The sequence below is a fragment of the Hemiscyllium ocellatum genome, chromosome 6, assembly GCF_020745735.1.
Source record: "Hemiscyllium ocellatum isolate sHemOce1 chromosome 6, sHemOce1.pat.X.cur, whole genome shotgun sequence".
Taxonomy (NCBI): Eukaryota; Metazoa; Chordata; class Chondrichthyes; order Orectolobiformes; family Hemiscylliidae; genus Hemiscyllium; species Hemiscyllium ocellatum.
The window spans coordinates 123,062,807-123,077,400 of NC_083406.1; the positions used below are offsets into that span (position 1 = coordinate 123,062,807).

Below are 14,594 nucleotides of genomic sequence, written 5' to 3' on the forward strand. Positions count from 1 at the left end.
GGGACTAGATTGGGTTGGGATGTCTGGTTGGCATGGATGGGTTGGACCGAAGGGTCTGCTTCCATGCTGTACATCTCTATGACTCTACGGTCATTGCCTAGCACCCGTTTATTGCAAATGTTACTCGCCACTTGTCAGCCCAAACTTGGATATTATCCAAATCTTGTTCCATTTGGGCATGCACTGCTTCAGTATCTGGGAGCCATGAATAGTGCTAAACATTATACAACCAACAGCAAACATCCCCACTTCTGACCTTTTATTGGGAGAAAGTCTTTGATGAAGCAGCTGAAGATGGTTGGGCCTAGGACAGTATCCTGAGGAGCTCCTGCAGAGACGTCCTGGAGCTGAGGAGCTCCTGCAGAGACGTCCTGGAGCTGAGATGACTGACCTCCAACAACCAGGAGCATCTTCCAGGTATGACTCCAATCAGCAGAGAATTTTCCCCATTACTCCCATTGATTCCAGTTCTGCCAGGGCTCCTTGATGCCACACTCAGTCAAATGCAGCCTTGATGTCAAGGGCTCTCACTCCATCCTCCCCTCTGGAATTAAACTCTTTTGTCCATGTTGAACCAAGGTTGTAAAGAGCTGAGTGGCCCTGGCAGAACCCAAACTGGGCGTCACTGAGCAGGCTATTGTTGAGCAGGTGCTGTTTGATAGCACTGTTAATGGATACCTTCCATCACTTTACTAATGATTGAGAGGAGACTGATGGTGCAGTAATTTAGCTGTGTTGGATTTGTCCTCCTTTTTATGTACAACACATACCCGGACAAATTTCCACATTGTTGGGCAGATCCCAATGTTGCAACTGTACTTGGCTAGGGGATTGGCAAGTTCTGGAGAACATGTCTTCAATACTATTACCAGAATGTTGTCAGCACCCACAGCCTTTGTCATATCCAGTGCATCCAGCCATTTCTTGTTGTCAAATGGTGTGAGTCAAATTGACTGAAGACTGGTATTTGTGATGCTGGGAATCACAGGTGTAATGAGGATGTGGGTATACTGTAACTGTTGAGCTATTGAAAATTGAACAGTTATGGGAGAACTGCCAAGGAGACTGAGATGAATCATCCACTAGACACTTCTGGTTGAAGATTGCTGCAAATGCTTCAGCCTTATCTTTTGCGTTGGTGTGTTGGGTTCTTACCCTCCCTACTTTCAAATCCTCTCTGAACACGGGAAAGATGCTAGAGGGCAGCTGATGTAGTATCATTATTCAAGAGGTTATACCAAGGAAGTATAAACCTGTGAGTCTAAAATCAATGGAAGGGGAACTATTGGAAAGATTCTGAGGGACAGAATAATTCTTCACTCCGAGAGGCAAGGATCGATCAAGGATAGTCAGCATGCCTTTGTAATTGGGAGATCGTGTCTGACAGTTTAACTCAATTTTCTGAGGAGGTTTCCAGCTGTGTGAATGAGTGGATCTCATCTACCAGGACTTTGTTGCGACTTTTAACAAAGTCTCACATAGGAGACTGGTTAAGAAGCGAAAAGTCCGTGGGCATCAAGCTAATTTTGCAAACTGGATCCAAAATTGCCTTTGTAGCAGGAGCAGATGGTGATAGACAAAACATTTTTTTGTGATTGGAAGCCTGTGTCCTCTGGCATCCCACAAGATTCAGTGTTGGCTTCCTGCTGTTTGTTATATACATTAATGATCATACATGGATGTAGGAGAATGATCAGGAAGGTCACAGATGTCATGAAAATTGCTGGTGTGGTAAACACTGAGGAGGAAAGCCTTAGACTACAGGGCAATATAGACAGGTTAGTCAGATTGGCTGAACCGTGGCAAATGGAATTTAATCACGGAAAGCATGGGATGGTGCATTTTGGGAGAACTAACAAGGCAAGGAGAGTACACAATAAATGGTAGGACTCTGGGAGATTCAACAAGACCTTGGTGTGCTTGTCCACAGATCTTTGGGTACAGGATAGATGGATAAGGAGTGAAGAAGGCATATGGTGTATTTGCCTTTACTAACTGAGGCACTGAATACAGGAGCAAAATTGTGATAGAAACAAAAACAGAAATGACTGGAAAATCTCAGCAGGTCTGGGAGCATCTGCAGAGAAAGATCAGACTTAACGTTTCGGACCCAGTGACCCTTCAGAACGAATGGTAGCTAGGAAGGGTCGCTGGACCCTAAACCTTAACTCTGATCTTTTTCTGCAGATGCTGTTAGACCTGCTGCGACTTTCCAGCATTTCTGTTGTCATTTCTGATTTCCAGCATCTGCAGTTTTTTTTTTACTTAGAGGTTATGATAGAGCTGTCCATAACATGAGTCAGGCCACAGCTGGAGAACTGTGGAAGGGTGTGACTGCACTAGAGACAGTGCAGAAGGGATTCATCAGAATGTTGCCTGGGATGGAGTGTTTAGCAATGGAGAGAATAGACAGGTTGGGGCTGTTTTCCTTCGATGTATAGAATTATACATGCAATAGATAAGGTAAATAAGAAGAAGCTTTTCCCTTCAGTAGATCAACATCCAGAAGGTATAGATTTAAGGTAAAGAACAACAGGAACAACCCTGAGATTTAAGGAGGTTATTTTCACCCAGAGGATGGTTGGAACCTGGAACTCACTGCTGAAGGGCAGGAACCCTCATCATAAGAAGAATTTAGATAAACACTTAAAGTGCACTGCCTAAGGGCCAAGTGCTGGAAAATTGGATGAGAATAAATAGAAGCTTAAACAACAGTGTGGATATGATGGGATGAAAGGCTTTGTTTTGCATGCTGTAAACCTCTACCTCCCTTTCAGGTAGTGCGTGTAGATCAGTCAGGGTCACTACCGAAAAAGGTTTCTCTCAGTCACCTCATTGTTTTGCTAATCATCTTCAATCTGTGTCCCTCTGGTTTCCAACCCCGTCTTTTGAAACAGTTTACCTTTATTTACTGTATCTATCCTTACGATTCTGAACATCTCCTTAGTGTAGGGTAGATTAAGGAACAATCTCATTTTGAATCTTTCCATATAACGGAAATCCCTGGTCCCATTGTGGGAAATCTCCTCTGCAGCTTCTCCTAGATTTGACTCTTTCTTAAAGGACGGTGCCCAATATTCCTAAATGGCATACGGGTGTCGGTGAATACGCCATCATTTGTTGCCCATCATTTGCTTTCCTGCCACAAAGAGCATTGGTGAACCAGTTAGCTTTGAGGACTATCAATGGCAGTTCCATGGTAACCATCTCAGAGACTAGCTTTCACTGTCAGATGGTATTAATGGAATTGCACCCGCTGCCCAGGTGGGATTTGAACCCATGTGCCTGGAGTTACTAACGCTGAACACTGTTGTGACTGACTTTCTGATTCCACCTAGCCCATGTGTTAAGGGGAAAAGGTATCAGCAAGCATGACTACGAAGAGGCTGTGCAATTACTGAGAGAGCTGCAGCTGAAATACAAGGAAGCTCGAAAGCAACTGGCTGTTAACTTCAACAAGCTACAAACTGAGTGTGTGAAACCTGACAGCGATGAGGAACAGTCTGACATTAGTCTCAAACCTTCAGATGGTCAGTCGGAACCAAACAGCAACAGAGAGTAACAGCAGCCAATTCTGATCAGTCCAATTTCTGGACGTTTGTTGCATGACGTAAATTATTCATCACTCTGCTGAAAGGGCATGCCCTCAACCTCCACATTTCTGTATTAATTTTCTTTATAACTAACAATTTTTAATAAAAAGTACAACTAATTTAAACACAAGTATCATCTGTCCTTAAAGTGTTTCTTCAGTGTGCAAAGAATTTCATCTGTGATTCCTCACCACAGCTTATTTCTGGAGGATCAGCAACTATTACAAGGAAACAAGAAACCAAAACTGCTCAAATTTAAATTTAAAAATTAAAATTGAATAATGTTACTCTAACTTTGTGTTACTCTAACCTGAAGAAGGGCTTATGCCCGAAACGTCAATTCTCCTGCTCCTTGGATGCTGCCTGACCTGCTGCGCTTTTCCAGCAACACATTTTTCAGCTCTAACTTTGTTTGCTTTCATTTCAGAGCTCCTTGATGCTGCTTCATTATTTCAGAGCTGCAAATTGTATTTATTTAACTTCATTACATTAAGAATGGTTCATAGAAAATAGAAGCAACAGCAGGCCACTCAGCCCTTCAAGCCTACTCCAATTTATTGTGAGCATGGCTGATGACGCAACTTAACAGCCTGTTCCCACCGTTCCCCCCCATATTCCTTGATATCCTTAGCCCTAGGTGCTGTATCCAATTCCTTCTCGAGATGCTGTGTTTTGGAACTCAGCTGTTTTCTGTGGTAGCAAATTCCCACAGGCTCACCACACTCTGGGTGAAGACATTTTCTCAATGTTAAATGGTCTACCCCGTATCCTTCCCCTGTGACCCGAGTTCTGAATTTGCCTGTCATGGAGAACATCTTTCCTTCAACTACATTCCTCGTCCTGCTAGAATTTACAGGTTTAATTGAGATGTCTACCTCATTCTTCTGAACTCCAGCAAATATAATCCTCACCGAATCAACCTCACCTCATACATCAGGCCTGCTGTCCCTGCAATTAATCTGATAAACCTACACTGCACTCCCTTTGTAGCCAGAACATCCTTCCTCAGATAAACTACACACAGTACTCCAGGTGTGGTCTTCCCAAAGGGCAGGAATATTGACCTTTAGGGCAAAAGTCCTTCATCAGGAATGAAGGCAGGGAGCCTCCAGGGTGGAGAGATAAATGGGAGAGGGTGGTGCTGGGGAGAAAGCAGCCAAGAATACAATAGGTGGGTGGAGGTGGGAATGAAGGTGATAGGTCAGAGAGGAGGATGGAGCAGATAGGTGGGAAGGAAGATTACCAAGGCCTAATATAACTGCACCAAGACATCCCTGTTCCTGTACTCAAATCCTCAAGCAGTGAGGATACTTACTCCCACTGATTGGTCTACCAGGACATCCAGGTCTCACTGAACATTCCCTTCTTAATTTATAGCCATTCCGATAATAAGGTCTTCCTGTTTTTGTTCCCAAATTGAATAAGCTCACATTTATCCACATTCTACTGCATCTGCCAAACATTTGGCCACTCACATCCAAATTTCACTGAAATGTCTTTGCATCCTCCTCAGAGCTCGCCTCCCCACCCAGCAGTGTCATTTGCAAATTTGGAGCTATCACATTTAGTTCTATCAAAATTATTAACGTATTTGTGAATACCTGGGGTCCTAGCACTGATGCCTGCACTACCCCAGTAGTCAATTCCTTTTGAAAAAAGATCCATTTATTTCCACTCCTAGGTTTACTATCTGACACTTTTCTGTCCACCTCAAAACACTACTCCCTAGATTTTCAGGTTCCTGAAGAATGGCTTATGCCGGAAACATCGATTCTCCTGTTCCTTGGATGCTGCCTGACCTGCTGCGCTTTTCCAGCAACACATTTTCATCCCTAGATTTTCACACTAATCTCTTCTGTGGTGCTCTGACAAAAGCCTTCTGAAAGTCCAAATAAACCCTGGCTCCCACTGATCAAATCTATGAGTTACTTCCTTGAAGAGTTCCAGTAAATTTGTCAAATATGACATCCCTTTGTAAATCTCTGTTCCTGTCTGTTTTCCAGGTTGCATGGTAAAATAGGGCTGAGTTAGCACGGTTTCATTAATAGGAGGTTATACTTGATAAATCTATTTGAGTTCTTTGAGGAGGTAATGAGCAAGTTAGACAAAGGAGAGCCAGTGGACATGATCTATTTGGATTTCCAGAAGGGCTTCAATGAAATGCTACGCAGGAAACTGCTAAATAAGATGAGCCCATAGTATTACGGCAAGGAACTGGCCTGGATAGAAGATTGATGGATTGGTGGAAGGCCAAGAGTGGGGATAAAAGCTTTTTTTTTCAGGATGATAGGGATCTGTTTTGGGACCACAACTATTCACATTATACATTAATGATCTAGACAAATTATGGGCATTATTGTTAAGTTTGCAGATGATACAAAGATAGCTGGAGGGACAGTTAGTTTTGAGGAAGTAAGGAGGTTGCAGAGGGACTTGGACAGGGTGGGAAAGTGGGCAAACAAGTGGCAGATGGAAAACAATGTGGGTAAGTGTGAGGTTATGCACTTCAGTAGGAAGAAGAGGTGTAGACTATTTTCTATATGAGGGAGGCTTCAGAAATCTGAAGCACAAAGGACTTGGGGGTTCCAATTCAGGATTCTCTTAAAAGTTAATATGCAGGTTCAGGTTGCAGTAAAGAAGGCAAATGCAATTTTAGCATTCATTTCAAGAGGGCTAGAACACAAGAAAAGGGGTGTACAGCCAAGACTGTATGAGGCTCTGGTCAGAATGTATTTGGAATACTGTGAGCAGTTTTGGGCCCCATATTGAAGGAAGGATGTGAAGACCTCAGTGGGCATCCAGAGGAGGTTCGTAAGGAGGTTCCCTTCTTATAAATGAGGGACAAGTCATACGAGAAGCTGTTGAGAACTCTGGGTCTGTATTCAGAGTTTAGAAGGACAGTGGGTTTGGTCGTGGTGGTGGTAATCTGCTTGAAACTTACTGAATGCTGATAGGCCTGTATAGAACAGATGTAGGAAGTGCTTCCACTAGTAGGAGAGACTAGGACCAAAGGGCACAGTTTCAGTCTGAAAGGGCAATCCTTTAGAACGGAGTTAAGGAAGAATTTCTTCAGCCACCGGGTAGTGACTTTGTAGGACTCATTACTGCAGGGGGTTGTGGAGGCAAGTCATTGAGTGTATTTAAGACAAAGATAGATAGGTTCTTGATAGATAAAGGGGTCAAGGGTTACAGATAGAAGGCAGGAGAATGGGGTTGAGAAACAGGCCTAATTCTGATCCTACATCTTATAGTGCTCTGCTATGAAATATTTTATAACTGACGCATCCATTTCCCCTGTTACTGATGTGAGGCTGACTGGTCTATAAGAAAACAAAGAAATGAGGAATCTGAAGATCTGAAACAAAAACAGAAATTGCTGGAGGTGAGGAGGGAAGAGATTAGCAGGTAGATGGAGTCCAGAGACAGAGATATGAAAGGGTTAGGTAAACAAGATTATGAAGAGCAGGCCAGGACGGAAAGAAGACTAAATAATTGATAATAAGAGGGAAGAGTGAGAAGATTAATGTTAGCTGTGCTGAATGCAGCCCATGATGGATAATGGGCCTAGGGGTACATGGGAGTGGGTTACTGTGCTAAAAGCCACTTGTGTCATAACAGAACTGGGTGTTGGGTGGGTAAAAAAAACTTGGAATCAGGCATTCCTTTACACATCCATCCTTTATTAGAACGGTCTCAGGACTCTCTACTTCTCCCTGGAAGAAAAGGCGTGAACCGATAGCATCCACCTCCACCTGGCTGAGCTCATCCTCACTCTGAACAACTCTCACTTTCTTCAGGTCAAAGGGTGGCCGTTGGTGCCCACATTACTCTCAGTTATAGCTGTGTTTTTGTGGGTTATTTGGAACATTTTGTTCCAGTCCTACTCCAGCCCCCACCTACAACTCTTTCGCTAGTATACTGATGACATCATTGCTACTGTTTCCCTCTGAACTGGAGAATTTATCAATTTCACTTCCAATTTCCACCCTGCCCTCACTTTTACCTGGTCCATCTTGGACTCTACCTTCCCTTCCACGACATGTTTCCATTTCTCAGGATAGACTGGGCCATTGGTATCCACTACAAACTCACTGACTCCCACAGTTACCTTGAGACATCCTCATGGCCTGTTTCTTGTAAAGACTCCACCCCATTCCAGTTTCTCTGTCTCCGTCATATCTGTTCTGATGCACCTTTCATGAACTGCCTGCAAACTGTCCATATTTTTTTCCCCTCAGTTGAGGATTCCCTACTAGAGTGGTTGACATGAACCTTAGCCATGTTTGACCCATCTCCCGTACTTCTGCCCTCTCCCCTTCCTTTCCATAGGAGCAATACTCAGGTCCTCACTTATCAGCCCCCAGCCTTCACATCCAAAGGATTGTTTGCTGCCATCCATTACTTCAAACAGAATGCTACCACTAAACACATATCCCCTTCCCCTCCTTTGTCAACAGTCCACAGGAACTATTCCCTCTGGACTCTTTGGTATACTCCTCCATTCCCAACATTTTCTCATACTCCCACAAAACCTTCCCTTGCAACTGCCCACTTACATCCTCCCTCCTCAGTATCCAAGACCCCAGATACACCTTCCAATTGAACCAGCGATTTACCTGGACTTCACTCAATCTAGTTTACTGTATTCACTGCTCACAATGTGGTCACCTCTACGCTGGGGGGCTGAAAATAGACAGGAAGGAGGCTGGAAGAAGCTGCAAGCCTGGCATCAGGTGGAGAAGTCAACAGTTCAGGAGTTACCCTTCTTCAGGACTGGGGGTGTGGGTAGGAGGAGCTGCAGATAAAGGGGAAGGTGGTTGTGTGTGGGGAGAGGGATGGAGTGGTGAGGTAATGAATGATAGGTGAGCATAGGTAGTGGCTATGGCCTGGCTGGTCAATGGGAGGAATGAATCCAGTTGGTAGCTGGAAGAAAGGGTTGGTCAGAGGAATAGAAGGGAAGGGGAGGGGCTGGAAAATAAGTCAGAGGATGGGGAGGGAGATTATTTAAAATTGAAGAACTCAATGTTGAGTCCTCCAGGCAGAAGATGAGGTGTAGTTCCTCCAATTTGTGGTCTGATTCACTGTGACAACAGAAGGGATCGAGGATGGTCATGTCGGAGAGGGATTAGGAGAAGGAATTGAAATGTGCGGTGACTGGGAGGCTAGCATCCTTACAGGCCCAGCTAAGAAGCTTGGCAAAATGTGGCCTTAGTTTATGTTTAGTCTCACCAATGTAGAAAAAACCCCACATCAGGAACACCAGATACAGTAAACTAGATTGCAGTAGAAGCAGGTGAAACTCTATCTCACCTGGAAGGAGATGAGTGGGATAGTGTGCTGGCAGGTTTTGCATCTTTTAAGGAGATGAACAGCTTACAGGTGACAGCTGTATAGAGCAACTACTTACTAATTCACCATAAATACCATTCTTTCCTCACAAATAACAGTTTGGAAGAGTCACTAGACTTGAAATATTAACTCTGTCTTCTCACACATGTTGCCAGACCTGCTGAGTTTCTCCAGCAATTGTTGTTTTTGTGATTGTTCTATAATTCCCTGTTTTCTCTGTCTCCCTTTTTTAAAATAGTGGGGTTTTATGAGCTGCCCTCCAATCTGTAGGAATGTTTGAGTCTATAACATCTTGGAAGATGACCACCAATGCATCTACTCTTTCTACAACCACTTTCTTAAGTACTCTGGGATGCAGACCATCAAGTCTTAGGGATTTACCCACCTTCAATCCCATCAATTTTCCCAACATTATTTCCCCACTAGTTCAGGTTTCCTTCAGCTCCTTTCTCTCACCAAACCCCACGGTCCCCAACATTTCTGGTATGTTAGTTGTGTCCTACCTTGGAAATACATATTTTGGTTCTGTTTCTCTTCATATACTGATTGAAATGTTTAGTTAGATTTTACGTCCCTCACAAGCTCTCATACTCTTTGCCTTTCTTAACCAATCTTTGTTTTCCATTTGCTGAATTCTGAACTGCTCCCACTCCCCCAGTCTGTTGTTTTTCTGGCCAGTTTGCATGCTTTGGAATCTAATACTCCCTTTAAATTTGCCTGGAAGCCATGATTTGACACTCCTTCCCATTTTACTTTTACTTCAGACTGGAATGAACTCTTGTTGCAGTTTACCTACGTACTCTTTGAATGCTTTAGTCTTTGCACCACAATCCCTTTAAGCAAATATGTACAAAGGCTGGATAAACATAGAACAATACAGCACAGAACAGGCCCTTCGGCCCACGATGTTGTGCTGAACATCTATCCTAGATTAAGCACCCATCCATGTACCTATCCAATTGCCGCTTAAAGGTCGCCAATGATTCTGACTCTACCACTCCCACGGGCAGCGCATTCCATGCCCCCACCACTCTCTGGGTAAAGAACCCACCCCTGACATCTCCCCTATACCTTCCACCCTTCACCTTAAATTTATGTCCCCTTGTAACACTGTTGTACCCGGGGAAAAAGTTTCTGACTGTCTATCTATTCCTCTGATCATCTTATAAACCTCTATCAAGTCACCCCTCATCCTTCGCCGTTCCAACGAGAAAAGGCCGAGAACTCTCAACCTATCCTCGTACGACCTATTCTCCATTCCAGGCAACATCCTGGTAAATCTTCTCTGCACCCTCTCCAAAGCTTCCACATCTTTCCTAAAGTAAGGCGACCAGAACTGCACACAGTACTCCAAATGTGGCCTAACCAAAGTCCTGTACAGCTGCAACATCACTTCACGACTCTTGAATTCAATCCCTCTGCTAATGAACACTAATACACCATAGGCCTTCTTACAAGCTCTATCCACCTGAGTGGCAACTTTCAAAGATCTATGTACATAGACCCCAAGATCCCTCTGTTCCTCCACCTGACTAAGAACCCTACCGTTAACCCTGTATTCCGCATTCTTATTTGTTCTTCCAAAATGGACAACCTCACACTTGGCAGGGTTGAACTCCATAACTATATGGATACAACTATATGTTACTCCTGACCTTAAATCTCCTCACGAATAAGATCAGAATACTATTTGCTTCCTAGTTATTTGCTGCGCCTGTATATTAGCTCTTAGTGACTCATCAACAAGGACACCCACACTTCCCAACTTCTCACCAGTTTGCCTTTTCCACCAACGTTAATAACCTCACATTTATCTACATTATATTCTAGCTGCCTTGTTTTAGCCTATTCACAGCCTGTCCCAAGTTGAATTGAAAACTCCTTGCACTGTCATCACAACCAACATCCCCACCCAAATTTATGTTAAATGCCAATTTGGAAATACTCCAATCGCTCTCCATGTCCAATACTTTTCACTCAACCTTTGAGTGCTTTATACTGCAATGTTCACACGTTGGGAGTTGTGAGATTGACGACTAGCTTTGTTCACAGGACATTTCTGGAAATTTCTAGACCTTCGTCAACTTGGATGTTCTATGGTCATTAGCAGACTTTTAATCAATAATCCATTTTAAAAATAAGCAAGTGATTATAGCTCTTTAGAAAAACATTTGGGATCTCTGGTCACGGTTTGTAGGCACCACTATACACACTAAAGGGGAGGAGCATTTCATGCAGTGGAAGAAAATTCAATTACAATGAAACCTCCATTACTGCATTCAATTAGTGCCGGGGCCACAACTATTTACAATATATTAATGACTTGGATGAGGAAAGCGAATGTACTATTCCCAATTTTGTGGATGACACACAAATAGGTGGGAAGGCAAGTGAGGAGGATGCTGTGAAGTTGACAGAGCGATATATGTGAAGCATGTGGGTGTAAACTTAGCAGGCAAAATATAGTTTCATAAAATATGAGGTGATGCACTTTGGCAGGAAGAAATGATGAGTTGAATATCAGTTAAATGGAGAAAGCTTAGAAGGCTTTGGAAATCCTTGTCCATGAATCATAAAAAGCTAGTATCCAAACTCAGGGGCTAACAGAGAAGGCAAATGCATGTTGACCTTTACCGCAAAGGAAATGGAGCTCAAGCATGGGGAAATTTTGTTACAACTATACAAGGCACGAGACGGACCAAAGCTGCCCCATTCCTGATGAAGGGCTTTTGCCCGAAACGTCGATTTTCCTGTTCCTCAGATGCTGCCTGAACTGATGTGCTTTTCCAGCATCACTATTTTTAAAAAATTTTTTCCCCCAGCAGCCATGTTGTGTGTGTGTGCAGGTGTGACACAGTGAGAGACACAAGGTGCACAAATCATTTTTCAGTTTCCACAACCAGGAAGAAAGGAAACACCCAAGTGGCCAGTGACAAGAAGTGCCCTTCACATCGAAGGGCAACGCTGTGTGATCAATCAGTGAAGGGAAGGGCAGGGGTTAAATCAAAATAGAGTTGGAGGGGGAAATAATACACTCCACTCCCTGCGGCGCCCACCTCTCCCTGATCAACTCCAGGTGTAGGTGGACACTGCGTGCTCCTTCTCCAGAGATACCTGGGCTCTACCATAACCACAGAAGAGGGGCAGGCAGTCGGACCTAAGGGCCCCCTCCACAGCCTACTGCCTGGATTTGTTTATGGCCAGTTTGGCCAGGCCCAGGAGCAGACTCACGAGGAGGTCTTCAGACCTGCCTTCCCCCCTCCGTACCGGGTGCCCAAAGATCAGGGACGTGAGACTGAAGTGAAACCAAAAACAGAGGAGGTTAAGAAAATCAAAAAAGGATGCAAATGCCCACACCCAATATACACATGGTCCACGGACTCCACAGAGCAAGCAGTTGGGCTGGGAGTCTGTGAACCATCGCAATCTGCAGTTGCAGGGGACCGCTGCATGCAGCACCCTCCACCCCAGATCACCGAAAGGGGGAGGACCCCCGCGTAGAGAGTTGTCCACTGGGGATCTCCACTGCCCGGTGACAAATGGGCATGCCAAGGCGTGTCATGACGGTGGATGAGGGAGAAGAGGTGGACGGTGTGCAGCAGTTGATTCAGGGCCCGCCTTTTTACATCCTTAAAAGGAACAAAACTAAAGTTCTGGAAGCGGCTCAGGTTCTGGGGCACAGGTTCCCACGGGAAGTTCAGGACCTTGGGGCCAATGTGAAATTCCATGTGGGCTGGGGTGAGCGTGGACAGGATTCCACCACACACCTGAGCATCTGTCAGGTCCGAGCACTGCCGTTTTAAGGTGTCAGATGGCGTTGGCCACATACTGGACGTCTACCGCTGCCCTGTTCGCTATAATCCAGATCCTGCCCCTCATCACTCAGCTGATCCCAGGTATGGAGAGACTATCTGATGAAAGGAGGTTGAACATAGAACAATACAGCACAGAACAGGCCTTTTGGCCCTCGATGTTGCACCGACCTGCGAACTAATCTAAGCCCATCCCCCAACACTATCCCATCGTCATCCATGTGCTTATCCAAGGACTGTTTAAATGCCCCTAATGTGGCTGAGTTAACTACAGTGGCAGGCAGGGCATTCCACACCCTTACCATTCGCTAAGTAAAGAACCTGCCTCTGACATCTGTCTTAAATCTATCACCCCTCAGTTTGCAGCTATGCCCCCTTGTACAAGCTGATGTCATCATCCTAGGAAAAAAGACTCTCACTGTCCACCCTACCTAATCCTCTGATCAGCTTTTATGTCTTTATCAAATCCCCTCTTAGCCTTCTTCTCTCCAATGAGAACACACCCAAGTCCCTCAGCCTTTCCTCAGAAGACCTTCCCTCCAGACCAGGCAACATCCTGGTAAATCTCCACTGCACCTTTTCCAATGCTTCCACATCCTTCCTGTAATGGGGCGACCAGAACTGTACACAATATTCCAGGTGAGGTCGCACTGGCGTTTTGCATAGTTGCAGCATGACATCACAGCTCTGGAATTCAATCCTACCAATAAAACCTAACACACTGTATGCCTTCTTAACAGCACTATCCACCTGGGTGGCAATTTTCAGGGATCTATGTACACGGACACCAAGATCCCTCTGCACATCCACGCTACCAAGAATGTTTCCATTTACCCAGTATTCTGCCTTCCTGTTATTCTTCCCAAAGTGCATCACCTCACATTTATCTGCAGTGAACTCCATTTGCCACCTCTCAGTCCAATTCTGCAGTTTATCCAAGTCCCCCTGAACCTGTAACATTCTTCAACACTGTCCACTACTCCACCAACTTTAATGTCATCTGCAAACTTACTAACCCATCCCCCTATGCCGGCGTCCAAGTCATTTATAAAATCGACAAACAGCAGTGTCCCAAAACAGATCCTTGTGGCACATCACTAGTAATCGGACTCCAGGCTGAATATTTTTTATCAACTGCCACTTGCTGCCTTCTTAAAGAAAGCCAGTTTCTAATCCAAACTGCTAAATCACCCTCTATCCCATGCCTCCACATTTTCTCCAAAAAGGCTACCATGTGGATCCTTATCAAAGGCTTTACTGAAGGCTGTACCACATTGATTGGAGTTTAGAAGAATGACCTATTTGAAACTTACAAGATTCTTAAGGGACTTGACAGGGTAGATGTGGAAATATTGTTTGTTCTCATAGGAGAGTCTAGGACTAGAAGGCATAATCTCACAGTCAGAGGCAATCACCCATTTAACTTAGAGATAAGGAGGAATTTCTTCTCTCAGAAGAGAGTGTGCGTTTGTGAAATTCTTTACTGCCAAGGGCTGTAGAGGCTGGTTCATTAAATATATTCAAGGCTGAGATTGATAATAAGTGAGGGGATCAAGGGTTAGCAGGACAAGGATAGGAAAATTGGGACCAGAGATTTTAGATCGGCAACGATCTCACTGAATGGCAGCAGTGGGCTGCATGGCCTACATCGTATAGTCAATTATCTCCCAGGACACAGATGCTTTCCCAATGGTGTGTTTCACAACAGAGGTAACAATCCTCAGCAGGGCTAATAAATCTACAGTTTGAGTTACCTATTGGGGGAGGTGGGGAAGATAATAGAACTTGCACTTATTTGCCACAGAACAATGGAGACAAACACTAGAAAAAGCAAACAAAG

The 14,594-nt window shown here is 44.4% G+C and overlaps 1 protein-coding gene across 1 annotated transcript in view; it reads left to right on the plus strand.

Annotated features, from left to right (window-relative positions):
• LOC132816906 (X-ray radiation resistance-associated protein 1-like) overlaps positions 1-3,682 on the plus strand; it is a 29,287-nt gene extending 25,605 nt beyond the window's left edge. The window contains exon 8 of the mRNA XM_060826923.1: positions 3,339-3,682. Coding sequence (XP_060682906.1) covers positions 3,339-3,562 — 224 coding nt within the window. The 3' untranslated portion in view covers positions 3,563-3,682. The remainder of the gene's footprint in view (positions 1-3,338) is intronic.
• Positions 3,683-14,594: the final 10,912 nt, after the last annotated feature.